The 27,000-nt window shown below is 31.3% G+C and overlaps 1 protein-coding gene across 2 annotated transcripts in view; it reads right to left on the bottom strand.

The window, feature by feature from the left end:
* Window positions 1-27,000, bottom strand: part of LOC118188109 (cell adhesion molecule Dscam1-like) — a 637,201-nt gene that overhangs the window by 129,169 nt on the left and 481,032 nt on the right. For both annotated transcript variants that reach the window (XM_085823338.1, XM_085823339.1), the window contains 3 exons: window positions 6,819-6,980; window positions 3,735-3,805; window positions 1,532-1,769 (listed from right to left, as the gene is read on the bottom strand). In XM_085823338.1, the coding sequence (XP_085679464.1) occupies window positions 1,532-1,769; window positions 3,735-3,805; window positions 6,819-6,980 (471 nt within the window). The remainder of the gene's footprint in view (window positions 1-1,531; window positions 1,770-3,734; window positions 3,806-6,818; window positions 6,981-27,000) is intronic.

The following is a 27,000-nucleotide window of genomic DNA, read 5'->3' as shown; positions in this document are numbered from 1 at the left end:
GATAAAAAGTATTCTTGAATGGAGTTAGATTGATAGTTCAGCATAACTGACTTTCATGTCGGCGCTGATTGACTGAGTGATACATTTTGATAAACTATTTCATGATTTAGCCTATTTAGTTAAATTGTAAGTAATAGTTACCTGTAGCAAGATCCATACGGAATATTACCAGTGCTAAGTAAGGAGGAATTAAAAGGCGCCATTATAAAGGAAATTAATTATCATATTACTGGCTTTTACATACTTATATAAATTAATAATATACGCAATTTCCGACGTATCACGTGCACCGCTGTATAAGGTGCATCTATTACTTCCAGCTAATTTTTTTTTTTTTTTTTTTTTTACTTTTAGCTAGCTATATTCGGCGTAAAATGCGCATTCTAGCCTTTCTAATAATGTATACCGAATTAACAAGGGATAAGGGAAACAATACATGTGTGGGTTAAAGGCTTGAGGGAGTAAATATTCCCGCAAAGAGGGTGAATTGTATTCAATGCAAGCGTCCAAAAGAATTCTATTGTAGGGTTTCGAGAAATTCTATTGTAAGGAGATATAATTTGGAGTTCCAACCTGAAGGAATTCGTGGAATTAGGAGTTAAGATTTTCTCTTTCTATAGTCATCTTAAGGCGTGATTTTGAAGTGAAAATCGAAGGCTTTAGTAAATCGCATTTGCTTTAGTTGAAATACAGTTGAAATACAGTTGAATCTAGTGTCCCTTTTAGTAGTAAACATGGCTCCCGCGAAAAGAAACAAACGTAGTACTGGTTTCAAATTCGAAGCCATTCATTTTGCGAACGAAAACGGAAATCGAGCTGCATCAAGGGTGCTTGGTGTTGGTGAAAGATGAAACGGATGATTATGATGCATTAGAGTAACAATGATGATACATTAGAGTAACAATGATGATGAATTAGAGTAACAATGATGGTGAATTAGAGTAACAATGATGGTGAAGATGAAACAGAATTCGATGATGTGTTTGAAGATGTAACGGAAGACGAACATGACGAACTTCGCATGTTATCCAATAATGAAAATTTTTAAGTTGATAGGTTATGTCATTTCTTTAAATAAACAGCATTTAGGTACATATAGAAATCGAATTACTTGATGCCCATTCCTTGTTTTTAAATCTATCATTTTTATTCCGCGCAACCGTTCGATCTTATTTTTTGTATTGAAAGTGCGAATTATACGCCGGAATGTACGGTAATTTTAATTCTCGTGTGATTTAAATTTTCTATGTTTGGCAAGTCACGAAATGGGACAGCAGAAATGTAGAAAACCTGGAAGCTTTTATCTTACTTTTGGTTTTGATTCCACTGCTGAAAATGATTGTGAACTTTTCTATAAAAAGAACGAAATCCTATACTGCATTCAACAAATGATTTATTTAGAAGAATTCCGTTGAATGGATGCAAGATTCTGTCGTTTCCTATTTGTAAATTTAAATTATTTTAACTGCTTTATTTATTTATTGATATATTATTTGGCATGTAAAATTCGTGGAAGAAAAGCTGATCTTACCGAATTCTTTAGTTCGCACATCGATTTCTTCCGACGGAGGCCCAGCTCCTCTGCTGTTGAAAGGTTGTACAACAACAGTGTAGTCCGTAAATCTGTTTAAATTCCGAATTTCAAAATGCTGAATGAGGTCCTGGGTACAAATAACAGATTTGAATGTGAATGGCTCAGCGCCTCCTTTGGTTTTATATCCAACATAAAAACCGTCTACACTACCACCACCATCATTTGTTAACGGTTTCTGGAAGAAAATAGTAAAGAAAACGAAGAAAGTGTAATGAAAAGTGAAATTTAAATCACATATTTTTCAAGCAGTATATATATATATATATATATTATATAATTGCTACAGTTGGATTGTTTCTGGTTTAATAGTAATAGCAAATAAAAAAACAAGAAAGGGATATACTTGAGGAAACATTATTTGGTACGAGCAAAATTTTCTTATCATTCTTCGCCTCATTGAATACATGTTTTTTAAAGCCCTTGCTTAATTTTGAACGTATTTTAATTTATGCATTTCCTTTCGTTTAAGATTTAATATAATTTATGCATTTCCTTTCGTTTAAGATTTAATATAATTTATGCATTTCCTTTCGTTTAAGATTTAATTTAATTTATACTGATAAAAATGATGGCATTATGAAACTGAAACAGTATATATATTTTTAAGACGTGTATTTGAAACATATCTTATTGCAAACAACTCAAAAGCGTCGCCTCGTTACATAGAGAGGTTAACGTTGACAGCTGCACTATCCCACATGGTACAGCAAAATCGGCGCCAGGGATTGGCTCAGCTGACAGCGTAATACAATGTTGGTCCAAGTGCAAGTGTTTCGGAACACACAATTCTACGGACATTGTTCGATATGAGACTGTGCAACAGATGTCCCACTCATGTATCTCTGTTGACCAAGCGTCATTGTGCCTCTGGTGACCCAGCGTCTTCGCCTACATTGGGTCTGGGGACGTCTAGACTGGACCATGGATAAGTGGAAGACAGTTGCCTGGTTGGATGAATCAGAATTTCTAATTTATCACGTCAATGGTCGTATCAAGGTGCGCCGTCTTTCAGGCAAACAGTTGCTTCCCCATGTGTAGCATATCATATACAGGTGGTGGTATTATGCTTTGGGCAATGTTTTTCTGTGACCCTTAATTGTGATAGAACGGACCATGAAAGCTGCGGACTATCTGAACATAACTGCGAATCAACTGCATCCTTACATGGCATCTGTCTTCCTAACTGAAAATGGAATCTTCCAACAAGACAACGCCCATGCTACAAGGCTCGAATTGTGTTGTAGTGGTTCAAGGATATAAAGATTAATTTCGGTTAATGTCCTGCCCACCTAACTCGCCGGTTCGTAACCCAATACAGCACATTTAGTATGTTATGGAGCGGCAGCTCAGAGCTAAAACTCCACCATTTCGGAGTATCTCGACCTTGCAGGACCGCTGCTTAGACATTTAGTACAAACTGTCTCCAGTCATCTACCAAGAACTTGTAACATCCATGGCAAGGCGCAGTCCAAAGGTCGCGCAACGCGTTTATACAGTAGGTGGTCATAATGTTTCGACTTTTCAGTGTATATATTTGTTTATATCTATATCTGTATATGTGAATTATATAAAGTGTGAAGTTCACCAAAAATAGTTGTTTCGTTCATAAATAATACACGGATTTCAAAAATTTCTAATCAGCGTATAGGAAGGGTTAAATATTTGCTTTATAAAAAGGACATACATTGTTAAACAGAATTAATTCTTAGAAATACTAATTTGCATTCAGTTGCTTTTACAAAAACGTTGCGCTTAAGTCATGTATATAAAGGCAATTTATTTAATTTTTGTAGAAGTATTCTTCCTTTCAAGATTAAGAAAATTAAATGGAAGAAAAGGCCGGATCTAATTAGTTTTTAATCAATCAACATATCTCGGTAAATGGAGAGCGAAACTTTTAATTTCTGGTTTGAAGGCGTTTCAGATTAGAGCTAAACAAATATGCATACGAAAATTTCATCAGCAACTCGTAAAACAAATGATTATTTTGAAGCACAAAATACATGATATATTTGATAAAATCTTTACGTGTCTACATGTTTATAACTATATATACTCTGAATACATGTCTCTTACATTAAAAACAGAAAAGGGAACGTATAAAAAACATAAATAACGTTCCACAGTTTTAATATCTCACCTGCCAGGTGACGTTGACAGATCTCGATGACAGAGCAACGGCTTTCACAGAAAGAGGTGCATCCCGCGGTGCTACACAAAAAGAGAAATTTAATTAAAGAAGAATTATACACGATTATACTCCCATGAAAGTTTAATCAAAATTTTCAAGATGCTGATAAATGACATAGGTCTTTTTAAGTTCCAGGAATTAATTAATCTTAGCTTAAATTGCAATCTAAATAATGGTGAAGAAAATGCCATACTAAAAGCGCACATAAAAAGTATTCGTATGTTATAGAAGATAAGGATTTTTCTGCGCTAATTTCACGGATGTGATAAAAGATCTTATTAAGTTACAGAAAAAAAAATCGCTCAAATCCTAAATGTATCATATTCATAACTGAACTTGATTTACTTTTAAAAGATTCTATGAATTAATATGAAATTGAGCTAAGTGACGGCGATAAACGTTAAGCATAATTTTAATTCATACATAATTAATTTTTGTTGAAAATATAAATATACGCTTTATCAGAGAACAGATCGCAAAAATTAATAAAAATTTTCTGCTTAACATTTACGTATATCTAGACATTAGCATTTAACAAAATGCTGAATAAAGCTGTTTGAATAGTGATTCGGTTCTCAACTTCCAATGTATTCTGTAGTAACTGCAATCGCTTTATCAAGATTTGGTAGATGATATGTTTTGTTTACATCAGAAATATACAGATTCAAACAGCATTCCTGCTGTCTTCGAAATAATGAACAACAAACAAATATTCTTAGCATGCCTAATATCACTGGGAACTAAATGTATTTTATAATAAAGTTCTTAGTCCTGTAGCTAAATTCAGCTTTGAAATTAGATTCAGCTAAATGAAAATAATTTACTTCAGAGCGTGAAAACAGTCGTTTTCTTATGAGCTGGCAACTCATAAATTTTCTGAAATTTCGGCAAAAACGATTTTTTTTTTTATCATTTACTAAAAACCATGGTACAATGCTTAAACGGTTTGCATAATGAAATCTCATTAATACAGCCACTTATATTCCAGACGAATTTAATTAATTTTGATTAGGTTAAAATTAATGAATGGTTAATTAATGAAGGTTTTAGAGAGCATTATTATAAAATATACAAAACATTAATGTTCAGTTTATATTCTTAAAAAGATGGGCCACTTTTAAACATCATTTCCCTTGGGAGATGATAGCCAGGATAATTTTCAGTGTGTATGAAAATTTAAATTGAGCTTATTCTCAATGCTAAATTATCATTGGAAATGAGCAATGATTTTAAATTTTTTTTACAAAATCTAAATTATATATATGAATTGACTAGAATCTATATTATATATATATATATACATATATATATATTGAAAGAGCTTGGGATAGTGTTCAAGGTAAATATATATATATATATATATATATGTTTTTTTAACAATTTTAACAACAGGGTTAAATTTAAAATAATTTCTCACTTCAAACTATTAAAAAAAATTCGTGTAACATTAAAAATCGCATTAACTGATTAATAATTGCTTAAAGTAGGAAATAATCTGATTTCACTTATAATCTCGCATATCGAACTGCATTAGGAATGGTTTGGTACGCGTTCCTTTACTGTGGTACTATTTTCATATATATTATATGTATTAATCTAATTTTCACTTAATATAATGCAACTGTTAAATGTTGAAAAATTTAACATTATATATATTACATGAGAAAACGAAACAAATTTGTGATGAATAAGCACGTAAAAATTTGTTGCCTTTCTGTTATGTTTTCGGCAAATGTTTTCGAAGCCAAAGTTTGTAAATTTGGTATGTCTAGACTAAAAATTTAGCCTCCTATTAAAAAAGAGCTTTTAATGAAATTTTTAATTCTATGTGCAATTTACTCATCCTGAGAACTGAGACAATCTATGAAATTAGAAAATTTTAAATTCGTTATAAATTATGCATATAGACATTTATAAAGGCTCTTGTAATTGTATATGTATATAATAATAATAAGTTGTAAACAGATAAAGAAATTTGTTTATAAGTATATAACAGAATTGTAATTTAACATCTTGATTTTGACATGCATGATAAGATGCGAAATAATTATAATAATTTTATTTTAGGTTTGAATTGGTTTATTTGATTACGGCAAAGCACTCGAGGGCTATCTGTCTAAGGGAAGGCATGCCCTCCTTGAGGACTTTCTAAGGGAAACTGGCTCGTATACACATTATACATGGGGAAAACCATCCCAATGCCCATGCAACCAGTCCGTTCGTGGGATTCGTACCTCGGACCCAACTACCAATGTTCAGCGACTTTACCGCGGCCACTGGTGGGCTTTGATCTTAGGAATGATTTAGATTATTCGTTTATAATATATTTAATAATATATATTTTTTCATATCAAAGAGTTTTCTAGCGACAGAAACCACTTTTAAATTACTTTCATGTTCCAAATATTTACCAAACCATTTCAGTGAAATTACGAATGAACACAATTCAAGTATATTATCAAATTGTAAAAAACATACTATTAAGTAAGTAAAAATTGTGAAATTTAAAGGATTCATTGTTTTGTAAAAGTAATGTATGAAAAAAAAATAAATAAAAAAAATAAAAAAAAAGTAAACTGATGATTTTATTTGTTATTTTTTTTAAATCTAAGCATTGCTGCTAATTATTATTATTATTTTATTTTCTCTTTATTTGGTCTCAAAATAAATAGCATTTAAAAAAGATCTTTGATTTAATGAGAGGTAAAATGAAAATATTATATTAAAATTAAAAGTATCTTTTTAAAGAAAGAAAATGTTACATTTTAAGAGAGGTAAAATGTTGATCAAAACACATTACTCTATTAGACTTAAAACAGAGTTATGAGAAAAAATAATATAAAAGAATAGCGAATTTATTTACAGATACAACTTCTATGCACGAAAGCAAGTTTATATGAACGAAAGTTCACTGGGCACACACGAACAATTAGAATAAAACTTTTTACAAGCGTATGTGGCTCGAATTTACAAACACCAAAACTAATTAATACATCTGAGCGTTTAAGAACAGAAAAAAATCTCTATACCTACGTTCTTCCAGTGTCGTAACTGCAACTTCAGCTCCGTACTGGCTATCCCCAAGGGCGTTTTCACATTTGACCCTGAAGAAATACCTGGTTTTCGGTTTCAGCCCACGAATTGTCAAAGTGGTTTCGTCCCCTGCTGCCGTTAGTGGTTCGCTTACGGATTGCTCTAAAGAAGGAAAGAAAACTCTATAAGGTTTATAGCAAATTTTATTGCAATTTTATTGCACTTTATAACAAGTGTTATTGCAATATGCCTTACTTTGAAGTTACGAAGCAATTTAATATAGATATTCGTACTCGAATAAATGATATATGTATTAAGTTTTTAGATCATTGAAGATCGATAGATATTTTTAATTACTCAGCAAAAATGGTAAATGAAATATGAGAGGAATATAGATAATGGAATATTAATCCTTCTCTTTACTTTGTACAAGGGTATTCTTAAACTGAGTAAATAAATCCAAATTAAATGTGTCAGGATCCCATATACGAGTATTTATAAATTCATGAAATCATGTTCAATCTAGCATTCATGCATTCGATAATTTTAGTAATCCATTTACTACTAAGAAAAACATTTCGAAGAGTCAATACACTATATTTGGTTGTAAAGAAAGTTTTTCTCCAAAAAACGTTCTTAATAAAGTAAAAAAAAAATTACAAAGTTCTTAATAAAGTACTTCTAGTGCGGGTAGTAATCACCACCCAAGTCTATGATTTTCTGCCAACGTTTTGGTACTTTTTCAAAGCTTCTCACCCAGAAATGTTGTGGCCGCGAGTCCAAGAAAAGAAGAAAAGATGATCAACCTCATTTCGGACGTCCTCTGCAGAATGGAAGATAGCATCAGCAAGATGTAGCTGCAGGTGTGAAAAAAGGTAGAAACCCGAAGGAGGGAAGTTGAGACTATACGCTGGCAAAAGATCCCTTTCGAGTCCGTATAGAGTTCTGCCTGTGAATGCAGACATATGTGGTTTTGCATTTTCTTGATGGAGTATTAACTTTTTGCGCGGGAACTCAGTTCAACATTTATATATATATATATATATATATATAGCAGCGTCAACAATGACTAGCATCTCGCTGAACATCTTACTGTCGGTGGTTTTAACTTTTTACAGACACCCTTTGTGGATTATACCACGGCAACCCTAGCAGATACAAAGCATGAGCTTTTTGTTTGTCAACCTGCGTTTTGCGACGCTGCCGAAGTACTGACTAACGCAGAGCAATTCCCTTTTAGGACCGTCTTGTTAAAGTAAATCTAATTTCATCACAAGTGGTCCAAAATTTTGTCCTTGCATTGATATTCGAGCAGATCAGTGCAGGCCTGCAAACGTCTGTCCTTATTTGTTTGAGTCAGCGCATGCGGTCACCCAGCGATTGCACTTGTACGTCACGTTTATGCGATGCATAGCACGACTAATGGACAAGACATTAACGTCTAACTCATTAGCTAGCTCTCGAGTAGTTGCATAGTGATCTTCTTTCAGAAGATCTCGCAGGTGGGCATCATCAACATCAGTAGGCCGGCCAGAGCGCTGTGCTATCTTGAATGTCATAGTCGCTGTTCTAGAATTTTCGGTACCAAACCTTCAGAGTGTCATATGATGCAACATTAGAACTTTAATCTGTATACATGATTTAATGACATTCTGTAGTTGACATTTTGCAACAGAACTGGAAGTAAATGATGTTTTTATTCTGATAGCGTGATAATTCCATTTCAGACACCTTGTACTTAATGATAACGATAATTGTTTACAAATTTAACAAAGCAGTGTTTTAAAAAAGGTGTCTTTCTTTCAAATGCCAAAAATTTGAATAAGAATCAAACTTCCAAGAAAAATTTCCAGCTTCTTTCTTGTTGATAATAGCACCTGCTTTATATTTAGACAATATAAATTTAATTCTGAATGCATTTAAATTATTGAAATGAATTTTTAAAACGTTCTTCCATGAAAGAACTTTGATGGAAGAACTTCCATGAATTATTAAATCGAGTTTAGGTATCTTGTAAGGATTATGTTAATTTTATTCACAGTTAAATTTTAAGTTAAAGTTCCTTTTCTGTCAAATTCTTAACTTCAACTTACTACTTCCGGCCAGAACGTAGTTTTGAAATTTGCTGAATATTTAATGAAAAGGAGCGGTATTTAAACCACGAAGTTACTTACTGAGACAGAGAGAGAAACAGAGTTTCTGAATTACGCGCGTCTGCCTTTTTGGCCGCTCTCTCTCTCTCAAAGCTGTTTTACGCTCGGCCGTACTCAGGTCCTTGCTAAGCTTCGTAGTAAAATATGTTAAGGGGCTAACTCTCATTGAACCTTGACAGCTTTGGCTATACTTAGTTAGTTAATCTTAGTTTTAGTTTAATTTTTAGTCTTTTAAGTTCAAGTCCAAAGTGCGGGCTTTACTTGTACACTCCCAGGCGGTGTTTTGTTAAATCTTATCGAAACAATAAAGGGTTATTTACCCTTCTCTCTTGTTGTTTCCTGTCTTCGAACTCTAGCGATTATTCCCTTATCAGTTCCTAGGTTCCTCACTTCCAACATTAACTTAGAATTTCAAGTGAGGGACCTTACAATCTGATTCCAGTTTTATCAATTCATAATTATATCTCACCAAAAGCAGAGACCGCTATTGTTTAAAAGGTAGTACATATACCATTGTTTTCCGTTAACTTAGACCAACTTTCTTGAGTATCAGTAACAGTATGAACATTACAGGTTGGTATTTGAGCTCTTAAAATAGTTAAGGAGTAAATTCATATATCCTTTGGTATTTCGTAAAGACACATTTAAAATTTTAATTAATCTCAAATCTAAGCACTGGATTTATTTAATGAAAATAATAAATTTATTTAAATGTGAGGAAAATCGCAATTAATTATTTTGGTATAACATCTTCAGCTATACTTTCATTTCAATACATAATTTCTAGTTTTTTTTAGAGATAAGGGGGTATCGCTAAAACAAGTAATACGAAATTGAGAAAGGACTTTTAAGTAGATGAGTTAGTTAACTTCAAGATAAGCTTTAAAATAACGCACACTATTGTTTTGTTCAAAATATTTAATATATAGTTTAAATAAAACACGTATATGTAAGAAAATTTTAATTTGAATGACCTACAACGTGATACATCTCGTGCCTAAAGAGATAGTTACAATTATTAACGATTCAACACTTTTTTAATCTTAAGAAAAGGTGCTTGAAACAGATGTGCTCAACCATCTCCATTCTTCCTTTCCTCCATTTTAAGAAAAGGTGCTCAACCACCTATCCATTCTTTAACAAATTTATTTTATAATTTTCCACATATTTATAACTATGTATTTAATAAAATCTTCTTCTTTTTACTAATCCCTCTGATCTGAATCAGTTCAGATCGATCCATAAGTGCATTCGCCATTACAACTTCTAACACGAAATTAGGTCTCGTCAACAGAACTTCATGCACCGAGGCAACACAACTAAGTAAACGTTGCGCAGTAGCTTCATGGTTTTAAATTTGGCGCAAGTCGGAAACGTTTTAGTACAGAGTTTGAGTAACCGAACCAGAGCCGTTTGGTCCTTCCTGCCAGCCTTAAAACCAATAGCAGTACCAGGATGGATACCATGAGTGTTTCGGTACCATGAAGTGTGTCGGTAGCTTTCTACAAGAACTGTTAATTAAAACCTTTCTTTTCAAGTATAGTTAAAATTAGGTCAACAGTTCAGCATCAAAAATATAGGGTGACATGTTAGCATGACAGAAAAGCGAAAAAAAATTACGAAAATTACAATTTGAAAGTTGAAATAAGAATAACATAATTATGGTTTTATTTGGTTCACACAGTTTTGTAAATAAAAACCCTATTAGATAATTAAGGTTTTTATTTAGAATTTTAATATAATAAACTGAAGTTTTATCTAAATGCATTCGTCATGATCGTTATGTGAGAATCATGTGGCTAGGATTAATTTTGAAATGACGGAGTTTACAGAGATTTATTACAAGCACGTTACAATTTTAGAAAGACAAATAATTGAATTTAATAGACTATAGGTGTTGTTAAATTAAAGATAGAAATTTGTTTGCATATTATTTAACTTACATATGTATAAAGTAGCAGTATATATAACTGCCTTTAAACATGAAAGGACTGGGATTTTCGAAACATATCTTCAATCGTGGCACTGTTTATCAAAACCTGCTGTCTTCTGAACGTGCATCAATCTTTTCTTGGTTGACTGTTTTCTTCGTTCTAATCAAAGTTATTTCATCTCTCCTGTGAACTAACTGTAGCAGGAACATTTCGCTTTCACTTGTGAAAGATGGGAGGAAATATGCTTTGTTAGAGTAATATACGAATTACAAATATACATATATTTCAATTTCTGAAGTTAACAGAACATTTTCATTTTAATTCATAAATACTGGATTTTCATCTGCTTAGTAATCAGAAACTTTTAATAGTCAATCAGCACTCTGATTCGGCTGGTGAAGTCCATTCGATAACCTGCAAGTGGTTTCTAGTCCAGAAACAATCTTTGGTGTGCAGAATATAGTAAAACTAATGCTATGATGGAAAAAATACCATACTGAAAAATAATGTGATGTGAAAAATAATGTGATGACATGTAATGTGAGTATTTAGTTTTCAACCTCTTAGTGAGTGAGCGAGTAAAGGATGAACGCGGGCACTATCCTTTTACAATATGCTTAATAAGCATCGTGTCATGTCAACCTTTGTTTAAAAGTATACATAAATGCATACATGGATACGATTAAATGTACATATATATGTATGATAAATTACACATATATAGGTAAATTATATGTGTATATATATATTATAATATATTGTATGAACTTAAATCCATTTAGTGCAAATACAAGTTATTATTACTTGCGCAATTGCTGCAAAGTTAGTTAATAATAATTTATTTCCTAAACAGTATTGATTAATTGATTATATTATCTCCTAAGTTTAATTAAAGTAGAATTATTTTAAAAGTGTGCATCCATACTGGTAAGTTATATTTTGAAAGATGTTTTGAAGTAATTTGAAAGCAAAATGTTAAACTAGCAAGATATAAAAGTAAGGAGGCTGCTAACCTTCAATACAGTAAAGTTTTTGTATAAGAACTTTAAAACTTAAAAAGGTTGGAGATAATATATAAAGTGGGTACATTAGGTAAGAGATAAATAGCGCTAATAGCTGCTATTTAGCATATCAAATGTTGTATGAACTTAAATCCATTTAGTGCGAATACAAGTTATTATTACTTGCGCAATTGCTGCAAAGTTAGTTAATAATAATTTATTTCCTAAACAGTATTGATTAATTGATTATATTATCTCCTAAGTTTAATTAAAGTAGAATTATTTTAAAAGTGTGCATCCATACTGGTAAGTTATATTTTGAAAGATGTTTTGAAGTAATTTGAAAGCAAAATGTTAAACTAGCAAGATATAAAAGTAAGGAGGCTGCTAACCTTCAATACAGTAACGTTTTTGTATAAGAACTTTAAAACTTAAAAAGGTTGGAGATAATATATAAAGTGGGTACATTAGGTAAGAGATAAATAGCGCTAATAGCTGCTATTTAGCATATCAAATGTTGTATGAACTTAAATCCATTTAGTGCGAATACAAGTTATTATTACTTGCGCAATTGCTGCAAAGTTAGTTAATAATAATTTATTTCCTAAACAGTATTGATTAATTGATTATATTATCTCCTAAGTTTAATTAAAGTAGAATTATTTTAAAAGTGTGCATCCATACTGGTAAGTTATATTTTGAAAGATGTTTTGAAGTAACTTGAAAGCAAAATGTTAAATTAGCAAGATATAAAAGTAAGGAGGCTGCTAACCTTCAATACAGTAAAGTTTTTGTATAAGAACTTTAAAACTTAAAAAGGTTGGAGATAATATATAAAGTGGGTACATTAGGTAAGAGATAAATAGCTAATCAATACTGTTTAGGAAATAAATTATTATTAACCAACTTTGCAGCAATTGCGCAAGTAATAATAACTTGTATTCGCACTAAATGGATTTAAGTTCATACAACATTTGATATGCTAAATAGCAGCTATTAGCGCTATTTAGCTCTTACCTAATGTACCCACTTTATATATTATCTCCAACCTTTTTAAGTTTTAAAGTTCTTATACAAAAACTTTACTGTATTGAAGGTTAGCAGCCTCCTTACTTTTATATCTTGCTAGTTTAACATTTTGCTTTCAAATTACTTCAAAACATCTTTCAAAATATAACTTACCAGTATGGATGCACACTTTTAAAATAATTCTACTTTAATTAAACTTAGGAGATAATATAATCAATTAATCAATACTGTTTAGGAAATAAATTATTATTAACTAACTTTCCAGCAATTGCGCAAGTAATAATAACTTGTATTCGCACTAAATGGATTAAAGTTCATACAACATTTGATATGCTAAATAGCAGCTATTAGCGCTATTTATCTCTTACCTAATGTACCCACTTTATATATTATCTCTAACCTTTTTAAGTTTTAAAGTTCTTATACAAAAACTTTACTGTATTGAAGGTTAGCAGCCTCCTTACTTTTATATCTTGCTAGTTTAACATTTTGCTTTCAAATTACTTCAAAACATCTTTCAAAATATAACTTACCAGTATGGATGCACACTTTTAAAATAATTCTACTTTAATTAAACTTGGGAGATAATATAATCAATTAATCAATACTGTTTAGGAAATAAATTATTATTAACTAACTTTGCAGCAATTGCGCAAGTAATAATAACTTGTATTCGCACTAAATGGATTTAAGTTCATACAACATTTGATATGCTAAATAGCAGCTATTAGCGCTATTTATCTGTTACCTAATGTACCCACTTTATATATTATCTCCAACCTTTTTAAGTTTTAAAGTTCTTATACAAAAACTTTACTGTATTGAAGGTTAGCAGCCTCCTTACTTTTATATCTTGCTAGTTTAACATTTTGCTTTCAAATTACTTCAAAACATCTTTCAAAATATAACTTACCAGTATGGATGCACACTTTTAAAATAATTCTACTTTAATTAAACTTGGGAGATAATATAATCAATTAATCAATACTGTTTAGGAAATAAATTATTATTAACTAACTTTGCAGCAATTGCGCAAGTAATAATAACTTGTATTCGCACTAAATGGATTTAAGTTCATACAACATTTGATATGCTAAATAGCAGCTATTAGCGCTATTTATCTCTTACCTAATGTACCCACTTTATATATCATCTCCAACCTTTTTAAGTTTTAAAGTTCTTATACAAAAACTTTACTGTATTGAAGGTTAGCAGCCTCCTTACTTTTATATCTTGCTAGTTTAACATTTTGCTTTCAAGTTACTTCAAAACATCTTTCAAAATATAACTTACCAGTATGGATGCACACTTTTAAAATAATTCTACTTTAATTAAACTTAGGAGATAATATAATCAATTAATCAATACTGTTTAGGAAATAAATTATTATTAACTAACTTTGCAGCAATTGCGCAAGTAATAATAACTTGTATTCGCACTAAATGGATTTAAGTTCATACAACATTTGATATGCTAAATAGCAGCTATTAGCGCTATTTAGCTCTTACCTAATGTACCCACTTTATATATTATCTCCAACCTTTTTAAGTTTTAAAGTTCTTATACAAAAACTTTACTGTATTGAAGGTTAGCAGCCTCCTTACTTTTATATCTTGCTAGTTTAACATTTTGCTTTCAAATTACTTCAAAACATCTTTCAAAATATAACTTACCAGTATGGATGCACACTTTTAAAATAATTCTACTTTAATTAAACTTAGGAGATAATATAATCAATTAATCAATACTGTTTAGGAAATAAATTATTATTAACTAACTTTCCAGCAATTGCGCAAGTAATAATAACTTGTATTCGCACTAAATGGATTAAAGTTCATACAACATTTGATATGCTAAATAGCAGCTATTAGCGCTATTTATCTCTTACCTAATGTACCCACTTTATATATTATCTCTAACCTTTTTAAGTTTTAAAGTTCTTATACAAAAACTTTACTGTATTGAAGGTTAGCAGCCTCCTTACTTTTATATCTTGCTAGTTTAACATTTTGCTTTCAAATTACTTCAAAACATCTTTCAAAATATAACTTACCAGTATGGATGCACACTTTTAAAATAATTCTACTTTAATTAAACTTAGGAGATAATATAATCAATTAATCAATACTGTTTAGGAAATAAATTATATTATAATATATATATATTAAGTTATGTACTACGAAAAATTCAAAAGTACTGATAAATTATCATTCCAGATGATAGTTAGTACAAAAGGGAAACGGCATTTTGCGTCGAAACACTAAAAGCGTTGAATCACTTTCCAAATTGTTGCCACCATATATGAGCGCTCTGTATTATATTTAAAGAAATTAAATACTGAACAGTGCCTGAATGTATGTATGTTTCTCGCATTGGGAAAATGCAACGGTTCCTAGAACCAGCCCAAAGCGTCGTTAGCCCAATTGTTCTAAAAACGTGTATGAGTGTGTAAATGGGGAAAAAAAAAAAAAAAAAAAGCCCCATCGGGAGTAGATGATTTTAGCTTTTTTTTTTAATTTATTTATTTTAAAAATCTATTTACTGCAGAGGAAGTCATATCTTATTACACTTATGTAGTGAGAAACAGGTCTGTTCCAAGTGCGGATAGTTTTTACATGATTTCAGTGACTTTTTAATTAAATATCAGTGCTTGATTAAGTATTTATAGTATACCTGTCTATTTGCTGTTGGAAGTTTTATGTGTAGACTATTGGCTAAATGGAAGCTCATCAAGCTGAAGATTCCCTATTTCTCCACACCTACAGAGGTTTGTTTCTCTGATTCCAAATCTTTGAAATAAAAGGGGATTGGACTATGCCATGATACAACTATTAGTGATGAATTTTTATATTCCGGTAATGTCTGCATATGCAGTGTGATTGCATGTTCTTCGACCTTTATCACTAAAGTCATATTCTTTTTGAAATTTGGTATTTTCTTTTAATTTTAGGCTTTTCTTGAGGTGTTATGGGGGTCTATAAGATCTTAGTTTGATCGGTCGTTGTCCCCGTTGCAACATCTTTCACAACGCGACCTGATACCGCATCACTGTGATTGCCAACATGTGTTTTAAGCTATTCTAATGTAATACTGTGATTTTTAAATTTTCTTATGTTTCTTTGTATAGCTGGAATGATTGGCGAAGGGTGATAAGGATTTGAAAAATCATGTAATGAAGGAAGACTATCAGTTTTTTTTTATTCTGGCATTATAAAGTTGCTTGCTACTTATATAGTGTATGGCCTGGACTATAGCTATTGCTTCACCTCCAAGACATTGCTGTTGCAGAGTAGATATTCTATCCTTTCGATTGATATTACGTAGTGCAACAAAAGCACTTCCAACGCCGTGCTCAACGTTTGAACTATCTACAGCATTTGAACATCTGTATAAATTTCTAATAAGGTAACTGAGCTGGAATCTATGCTGTCAATGTTGTTGAAGTTGATTCTGGTCCCTATGCCTTTTTCAGACGGATGTTATGTGCAGCTGTGGAGCTTGCTTTCCATATTTGTTTGGATTAAATTCTTCATCATCTATAGTTGCTGGATTTTGCACTTGTCCGACTTCTTGACACATTGCTTCTTTTTCGGTTTTTATATGCAAAAGTATAATCCCTGCAAGGATGCAAGGACATTGACTGAAATTGTAGAAGTTGGTGCAGTAGGCCCTAGTGATGTTAAATGAGATTTCAGCCTCAGAAATATTTTGTCTTTGACTCCGAATCCTTTAGAAACGCATAAGGTAGGTTATGTTACCATGCTATTCAGATGTTACGAGACATAGAAACATAAATTTATCTTTACCGCGGCTTTTCTAGAGAAATGTTTCCCAAAATGTACGTACACCCCTAGGGGTACGGGAAGAGTTTGGTGGGGGTACACGTTGCACCACAGTTTGGTGGGGATATACACTTCACTGTGCTTATCTGTGTCTAATTCTACGTTCTCATGAGTCAAGACAATCTTGTCAGACGGGAAATGGTCCGGTGTGAGACGGCGGGAAGTATACCATTTTTCGTTACATTTTTCGGTAATAGTTAGTGGCTTTTCCAGGCGCCTGTGTATTTTTAGATTTCGTGCGAACTTCTTATAGGAAATTTTCGTTATCTGCTTTAGTGAGTCTCGATGATTTTGATTACTTTTGTAAAATATTATATTTATCCCTAACATAGGTTATAAATCACTGGTTAAAATTTTTTCTTATTATTTTGTGTATGCTACAAAAAAAATTTTGATTGCTATTAAAATACATCCATATTTTTGACGAGGGGTACTCAGCGTTATGAAAATTATAGAAGAGGTACGCATGTGTCAAATGTTTGAAAAACATTGTTCTTGAGATATAACATCCAAGAACATTTACAATATTATTAGCTTCTAATACTATATGCTGAGTACGAACTCTCTCTTTTCTTAGAGTTTTTAATCATTTTTTTTCTTTTTTAGTTGGGATAATAATAAAACGCTTTACTTTTCGATTCTATACTCTATTTTAGTATTCTTTACTCTATATAAGTTCACACTAAGGTTTCATTGTTTAGTCAAAACGTTCACGTCAAAATGTTTGAAGGAAAAAATAATTGTGTTACGCAATGAAAAGAAATGTATTCACAGGAATTATATTAAAATAAAGGTAAAGAAATAGCTTTTTATACAGTTAAGTTTGACTTTATATCACCTACGCAAAATATGCTTTACAAAACCTCAGAGGAGTATTATTAAAATCTGCACTTTGCGACATAATACATATTCTTTCGGATAAAAAATGAAATACTTATCAGGATATAATATAATGAATAAAACATATATTTTTCATAAAATAAGCAAGTGCTCTGATTTGCATTTTGCGAGGAAACAATAATTTTCATTTGGGCATTTTAAAGTTTCTTCTGTTTCCAGAACTGCTCTCAGTGAACTTTATGCCAAACAAAATCCTACGAATGAAGTTTCTACATGTTATGGCAGACTTTTATGACACTTCGAACCAGATGAAGCAGCAAAATGTAATAAGAATGGAAATTTTGCTTTGTAGGGGAACACTTTTTTTATAAGATAACATGAAGAATACTTTGCATTTCATTTGCTAATAACTACTTCTGAAATTTTGATTGCATTGTGGAAAACTCATGAGGGAATATTTTATCAGTAATAATCCCACATGAAACAAAATGACTAGAGGATTCCTGAACGAAATGTATAAACACGAATAAGTATATCAAGTTCAAATCTATACTATTAAAATCTTTGCGTGCGTCTGTTTATTTGTGACATGCTCTCCTCCGGAACGGCGGGGAGTTGAGTTTCGAAAGAGGTACTCCCCAGATTTCAAAAGTTCGTGGGAAGCCATTTCGACCATTCTCATCTTAGTATGACTTTGATTAGCTCAGATATTATTAAAATCTCTGAAAATGCTAATTTTCTCACTCATTTTTTCCGCGTGGCAACAGTCTCGTTCGCTGCAGATTAAAATATGGTTTGTTGCCACTGCTCGCTTTCAAATCATAGAATTGTTTAAAAAAATTCGTAAGTTTTACAAAGTAGGAAATAAAAGTATCATTTCCAAACATTTTGTTATTATTGTTAAATAATGTTGTATTCTGACGTTGGAGAAAGTAGGCGAAAAAAAAGAGAGAGAAAGAGACAAGGTTGATAATATTTGTTATCAAGTTTTGACCCGCTTGGAATGCTTTCTCCGAAAATTTCGAAAGTTATCATAATCTGTTTATTTTTATTTTATATTAAAGTAAGTTATTAAAAAAATTCTGAAAGGTTCCAGATTTTAAGTTACGTTCAAAGGGACTTTTTTATAACTTTTTATGTGTTACCTTTATTTATTAAATATAAATGTTCTTTGCACTTAAACCATAAAATCCCGTTCAACAGCAATGTTGCAAAGTAATTTTAAAATGAGCATATCTTTAGAATTTACAATACACACATCTAAAAAGGTTTTTTTCCCATAGAGTGTTGCCAATGCTCGCTTTTACATCGTTGAGTTTCTTAATCAAAAATTTGTTAAAGTTTTACAAAATATGAAATTAACACTAAAACAAACTCCAGTTTTCAAATCTGGGCTTTCAGATGTCCATATCCGCACTACGATTACGTCATTCAGAATTGGATGGCTGTAGGTACCGTTGTTTTATTACAATGCGAGAAACATATATACATTTATGCAGATTCTTCATTATTTAATTTCTTCAAATATAATGCACGGTGATAATATTTGGTGGCAACGATTTGAAAAGTGATACAGCGTTTTAAATTTTTCAAATCAAAATCACAAAACGAAAACAATAGTTCTTCGGGGATAAAGCTCCTTTGGACTAAACACATTTTTTACTGTATTTTTTTTTTTTTTTTTTTTTTTTTAAATCCAAAGGGATTTCAGTCCCGAAGGACTATTGTTTTCGTTTTGGCATTTTGCGTCGGACTCATAAACGTCGGTTCACTTTTCAAACTGTTGCCACAAAATGTTAGAGTCCTGCATTATATTTGAAGAAATTAAATAATGAAAAATCTGCATAAATGATTGTCTATTTCTCGCATTGTGATAAAACAATGGTACATAGAGTCATCGAATTTTGAATGACGAAATCCTACTGCGAATATGGGCATCTGAAATCCCAAATAACGAATTTATTTTATTATAGATTTTATATTTTGTAAAACTTTAACGAATTTTTGATTTACAAACTCAATGCTTTAAAAGCGAGAAATGGCAACGTTATATAGAAAAAAAATACTTTTATCTCCAGCTCGCGAGACTGTGTATATCGGAAATTCTAAAGATATGCTTAATTTAACATTATTTTGCGATATTGCTCTTGAACTGAATTTTATGGTTTAAGTGCAAAGAACATGATATTTAATAAATAAAGGTAACACTCAAAACGTTAAAAAAACGCCCCTTTGGACGTAATTTAAAATCTGAAAAATTTCAGTTTTTTTTTTTTTTTTTTTTTTTTTTTTGTGTGTGTGTGTGTGTGTGTGTGTGTTTTTCTATATTTTTTAATTCTAATGAATATATTTCAAGTTTTTATTTTATTTATTTATTTATTTATTTTTGCCTAACCGCGAAGTGAGAACTGAATTAATTGAATGAGAAATATATCTCTTATGAAATTCGAGGATGTAAGTTTAAATGAAATGCAACAAAAAGCGTGTATAATTTAGTAGGCGGTACAAGGAAGTCATCTGGTACTTACATCAAATTTTATTTCTTTAGTTTTCGAAGGTATTACCAGGAGATTCCATGACGTACTAAATATATTGATTGTCTGAAAATTAGCTTTAAATTCCCTAGTTGTGCTTGTATATAGCACAAATGTAACTAATGAAGCATAGTAAGCTTTAAAATATCAAATATCAATATATTCTTTAGTTCATAATTTTCTTTTTCTCGTATTTTGTTTGGTAAAACAGAAGGGCATGTATCACATAATGTAATACATTACTTATGATATTTAATCTCTAATTCATCGTATCCTAAATCTGAATTTCTTTGCTGAATTTTAAATCCCCGTTGCATACGTAGCACAACCATCAATCGACGATAAGCTTCAATTTAAATTTAAATCTTTCTTTGTATCACGGTGATTCATTACTCCCGGGAATTCATTTTGATATATGAATATATACCATGCAAATACCGTTCAAGCAAATTTTCGAATTCAAGTTTTCTAAAAAATTATACTTTGATTATGCAGAAAAATAATCAGCTACTCAAAATACGCCTTTCCTGCATTTTCTTTCATCTTATATTTTGCAAACTTGCATAACGCGAAAATTTCAGTCTCGGCTAGAAGGGATCTCCGCCAAAGGTATTGAATTCGCATTTGGGTGATGCGGGGGGGGGGAGGCGGTAAGAAAAGAACGACAGAGTGTGTTGTAGACTATGATAGCGAGAAATATTCATGCTCTGAATCTTTCAAATGACTTTCACATTTCGAAGAAGAAGAGTAATAAAAAAAGTGTATACATTTCCAGGCAAATTTCCATGATTGCCTCATTAGCATATATTTGTAATGCAATTTCTGAGAGGAGATGAGATTCTTAGAGAGTAGAAGGGAGAATTTAGGGAATGAATAACGTCGAGAAGTGTACAAGTCTATTATATGTTAGATAAATTTTAATAATTCATGGACATCTAACAATGATGGATAATTATGATCGTAACTGAAATTTCAGAAATAGTTTTGTCTGTACGATAAGAAGGTTCTTTTCTTTTGAATATAAAAAGAATAAGGCATAATTACGATATGATATTATTTTGTAAAACTTTTTGACATCATTCTTTTTTTTTTTTTTTTTCTTTTGATTTTTTGATTTATTACAAAAGCGAAAAGTTGAATCCTTACGGATAAACGTTATTTTCGTTTTTGCAGACAACTGCGTTCGTTTATCAGTCCCATGAAAAATAAGAATAATTGTAAAATAAAAATAAAAGACAGTTTAAAACTAAAAAAAAAAATATAATAAAAAAATCTGAAAGCTTTCAGATTTTGTATTACTCCCAAAAGGGCGTTTCTTTAACGTTTTGGGTGTTACGTTTATTTATTAAATATCGTGTTCTTCGCACTTAAACCCTAAAATTCAATTCAACAGAAATATCACAAAATAGTTTAAAAAAAGCATATAATTAGAATTTCTGATATGCAGTCGCGCGGAGCTGGAGGTAATTTTTTTTCCGTACAGTGTTGCCATTGCTTGCTTTGAAACCGTTGAGTTACTTAATCAAAAACCCATAAATGCTCTACAAAATATAAAATAGATAACAAAACAAATTCCAAATTTGGGCTTCCAGATGCGCATATGCGAGTGGAGGGCTGCGTTATTCAAAATTTGATGGCGCTAGGTACTGTTGTTTTATCACAATGCGAGAAACATACAAATATTTATGCATATTCTTCATTACTCAATTTCTTTAAATAATATGCAGGGCGATAATATTTGGTGGCAACAATCTGAATAGGGAAATGCTGTTTAAAGTGAAACACCACAAAATGGCAAAATGAAATTAATAGCCCTTCTTTGGTAACGCCCTTCGGTCTAAAAATGCAAGCTACAATTCACTTCTTGGTCAGTACTTTTACTTGAATATGCAAATTTTGTTACATGTCTATGTACCGAAATCAACAAAAAGTATCGTTTCGATGTTTAGCAATATATCACTTCTAGATATTTTTTGTATATGTATACACTGAATGCAGTTGTAGCTCAAATTGTGGTAATCTTTTTAACTTTCCTGTTTGGCAAGTTTGAATGCTTATAAGAGGTTTCCTGTTTCAATAAATGTACATGTTTATATATCAGTTAGGCATAGAAACAAAATCAGATGCGGGATAAACATATTGAATAAACGGCTGCAATACAAGAATGCTTGAATTATTGCTTGCTTAACCAGACATATATGTAGCTACTTTAGGAAGTGGTTTAGGACTGCAGATGCTAATGTTATTTTACAGTTTTTATTCTAGAGACCAACCAAATTCTCGTAATTCAAATTCGACATGTCTTGTGTTGGGAAGCGTCAATAATTTAGTATCTAGTCAAACTTTAAATAAGGTATTAGGCATAGCAATGGTTGTAAAGGGGAAAATTGATTGGATAAGCAAGGGTGTTGAAACTGTATATGATACGTTGTATATGAACTGTATATGATACGTTGTATATGTAATTGTATATGATATGTTGAAACTGTATACGATACTTTTTGTTGATTTCGGTACATAGACATGTAACAAAAAGTTAGTTAGATTTTGTTTTGCGGCGAGGTCGATAATTCCTTAAATCAGAAAAGGGTGAGCAAAGAAGGTTAAGCCAGGTATAGTTGGGGAACTTATTTTATTTAATCTTACCATATGTTTTTATTTAGTTCCCACTCTCCCTTCGTGAATCTCTGGCGCAATTTGGATTACAGATGCATACGTTTGTTCTTGCATGTTCTTATGCAAAATACTTTTCTTTTCTTATTTTTGAATTTCCTTTAACATCTGATTAAGGTATTTTGAACCACTGTTCGAAAAGTAATATTTTCCGCAGGATATTTGCAATACTCAGCATATAGATTTTGTGGCAGCTAATTAGGTGAAGTTTTAGGGAGTTATCTTAAGAAAGTGTATATGAACCAGTAATATACACTTAATAAGGTATTTCCTCCCTCCTTTCCGCATTCCTTCGTGGTGTAATTGGAAGAATACGCGACGCGTATTGGTTCGAACTAAAAGGTAGTAGACGATAATTCGTCCCCACCAGGATTTGGCGATTGGTTCCCTATGTTACAACTTTTTAGAAAGAATTTTCCATTCCTATGCCGAAATAATTTTCTATATGTTTACATTATGCAACTGTTGGTTCGCCGTTGCGTTGGTGCTGTATTACTGTGATATATTTTGGTGTTTTCATTAAAACATAAACGAAAGATGTCGTCATCCTTTTGTATATCAAATCAAGATCATTAAATTACCACCTATGTAAACTCATCGAAACAAAATTAGTAATTCGTATAAGAATCGTCAGTTGTTGTCTTCGCATTCGTATCGTAGCTGCTTCGTAACACCCTAAATCCCAGTCGTCCTTTAAAAGGATGAGTATATATAAGATATTTTCTACCTCCTTTCCCCATGCCTTCGTTGTGTAATTGGAAGCATATATCACCTGCATCAAAAAACCCTGATGACTGCGCACTTTGTAAAACATAAACCATGATTAAGAGCCGTAGTAATATTTTCAACTTTAATTTTAAGTCTTGATGACAAATAATATAATTTATATCACTGCGATTAGACTAATGTTTGTATGAGGACGGAAATGGGAAAATTCGTATCGGCACTTAGACGGTGCCAAAGGCTTCAACAAGGCGTTAGACTCCCGGGTCACCAAGTGACTCATTTCATAATTTCAAATCATTCACTTGAGTTACAAAAATAAGGTATAATGTATGAAAATAAGTTATCGAACTTAATTACGAAGCGAGAATTTAAAGAATACATAAAAAATAAACGGAAAATAAATAATAACGCTAATATTTTTGTTTGATTAAAAGTTGCGGTGACAAACATGCATTTTGTAACATAATTTCAAGGAGAAATCGATAAGTTTGGCAGCACCGATACATAATTCGTAATTCTTAGTCATTTTGCCCGCATTCCATTTTGCCCTGATTCAATTTATAAATGCGAGCAAATATTTTCACATGAAATCTATTTAAGAATAGAAGCAGCTTAACAACCAAAAATTCGGATTCTTTTATTCGCCTTAAGACGACTACCTTTATAAGCCAAACTTGACTAAATTGACGTCACAAGCTCAGGATCTGAGCGTCGGGGATATTGAAGTGAAAAATAGAGTTCAGGCAGTTATATTCGTTTTTGTAATAATTATAAGTTTAATATTTAGGTTTAAAGTTAAAAGAGTATTTTAATTATTTTCTCAATGAAATTTATCTTGTTATTCACCAAGAACGTTTAACATAAGATTCTGACCCCAAAATAATTATTTAATATGATTCTCACCCAAAACGTCTTCGTATTATACACATTTTGGTTGATTTTGACCCGCAGCCAAAGAAGGTCACCGACGCCTGACTTACACCAACAAGAGGTGCACCTCTTTCCTTTCGACCACGATTTTTTTTTTAAACAATCGTAGTGTTAATCTGTTGTTACTATTAAATAAACGAGATAAATCATAACGGTAAGAGAGCCTCTAACCTTTTTTTTTTTTTTTTTTTTTTTTTAATATTTCTTCTCAAGATCTTCTACGATCTTCGAGTTAGTAAGAATATATAATGTGACGGGTAATTAACGCTTATTGTTTAGTAGTGGCACTAAATACAATTAACAATTAGACATGTACCAGAGTATCATAAACACATAAAAAATTCTGATTATAAAATATTTCAAAGATATAAAAATACTTCATGTAAATCAATATTGCTACTGATTTACCGAGGATAAGTATATAAAGTAATATATTTTTGTGGAGGGGGTAGTTTTAGATAGGGCCATAGAAGAGTCCTGTATAGTGTAACAAGTATTTATTAACAGGTTTAAGTTACACACGGACATTTAACTTTAAGAAAATTACAGAGCAAGGTACAGTTAGACGCTTGGCTTTTACTGGAGTACTTCTCTGGCTACTCAACAGAGGGCAGCCTTGTTGTCACAGTTATGTTAAAGGATTTATGTTAAAGGATTGGTTACATTTCCAGATTGCTAAGTATTTGCTGTGCCGAAAAATTAAAATGGATTAGCTTAATTTTATCATAACAAAAATACGAACATACAGCTTAGTTCAGAGACTCATAACAACTTTCTGCCTCAGATGCCTTTAAAATTAGATTTTGTGTCGTAATATTTTTCCAAAGAAAGAAAAAACTTGGTTCCGTATACAAAATGCAAATTTTGTAACTTATTCCCTCAAATTAAATGTTTATATATTTCTTTTTTCAATTCTGTGTTAAGTTCTGTATATGTTCTTAAAAACAAAATGTGTTTTAAAACGTACTCTGACATTAAAGCTTTTTCTACATCCTTGCACGAAGGAAAGGAAGTATTGTAATCGAGAAAAATTTCAAATATCATAATTTCAAAGAAAATATCCATTTTGACCACTGTCGAATCGATTTAATCGATGTTTTTGCGTGATAGCTATACTTAAGTACAGAAAAAAAGAACTATTTTTTCCAAAACGGACTGAAAATTGAATTTAAGATACATTCAGAAAATATTTTTGTGACATCTGGACATTCGTATGTATCTCGCATAACTCAAAATGTTGAAATTTTGTATATGGGATTGCTATAACATGCAGTTGTGCACCTCCTTTTTTGGTTGCAATCGATGCACCAAAAGTATATATGTATGTATAGAGAGAGAGAGAGAAATAATTATATATATATATATAATCCCAATCAATAATATATAACCAATCTGTTACCCCCCTCGGTGAGCTGAGTTTTTTTATTATTATTATATGCTGGTAAATTGTGATTTTTTTGCTTTAAAAGGGATTGAATTATGTTGTTCTTATGTTCGATTTAAAGTTTTTATGCTTTTAATTAATCTGAGTGCAATAGTTGTAGAATTATCAACAATTTAAATGTTGTTTAAGTGTCACTAAGCCTAACGAAACCGCCATTTGTTTACGTTTGAAAACTCCTAGTGGAATAGTGAATTAAATCAGTTTCTGCACGTTCAGTGTCTTTTTGAAAAATAGGACCGAAACTAAACTTTTAGATTTGTGCATCGAAAGAGCTGCTTTCCTGCCGTCTGGCCCGATTGCTTGTTTTTGCGAAAAACTCTAATTTTAACTGCAAATTAATTTTTAACTGTTATAACTGTATTTGCTGTTTTAAGTTTTCATGCGTTTTACAATTTTTAGGAAGATGGTTTGAGTTTTTATGTATTTTTGCCTTGCCGCGAAGTGAGAACTGAATTATTTGAATCAGAAATGTGTATATACCCAATTAATAATATATAACCAATCTCATAGCATAGAGAGCTATGTATAATTGTTGGAAATAAATTTAAAGTAAATAAGCAAAACATGTGTATAATTTAATAGGGCATACAGGGAAATCCTGTAGTGTCCACATCAGAATTTCCTGATTTGAATAAGTAAGGAATAAAATAGTATTCTATTTCGCGTATCGCATTTTCAAGAAATTTTCGAGAAATTTCAAATGATTTCATGAAATTTTAATTTTGTTAAATTATAATTTTTAAAGACCTAATTTTTCAAGTTGATACAAGCTTTTTGTTATGCGAACCTCAGGATCAATATTAGGTTTGTTTAATTTTTTTTAAAAATTATCTTACTGAAAGAAATCCTCGAAAGATATTATCTGAAAGATATCTTACTGAAAGAAATCCTCGAAAGATATTATCTGAAAGATATCTTACTGAAAGAAATCCTCGAAAGATATTATCTGAAAGATACCTTACTGAAAGAAATCCTCGAAATTAATGAGACGGTTTTGGGATGCTCTAAAAAAATATAAATTTTGTTTTTCGAAGCTAAAATTCTTCAATAGCAAGAATTTTTATTTGGCTGCTTTA

Source organism: Stegodyphus dumicola, chromosome 9, assembly GCF_044657685.1.
Source record: "Stegodyphus dumicola isolate Sdum_Otavi_A_Nest chromosome 9, ASM4465768v1".
NCBI classification, from domain to species: Eukaryota; Metazoa; Arthropoda; class Arachnida; order Araneae; family Eresidae; genus Stegodyphus; species Stegodyphus dumicola.
This window is presented reverse-complemented; position numbering and strand designations above follow the sequence as displayed.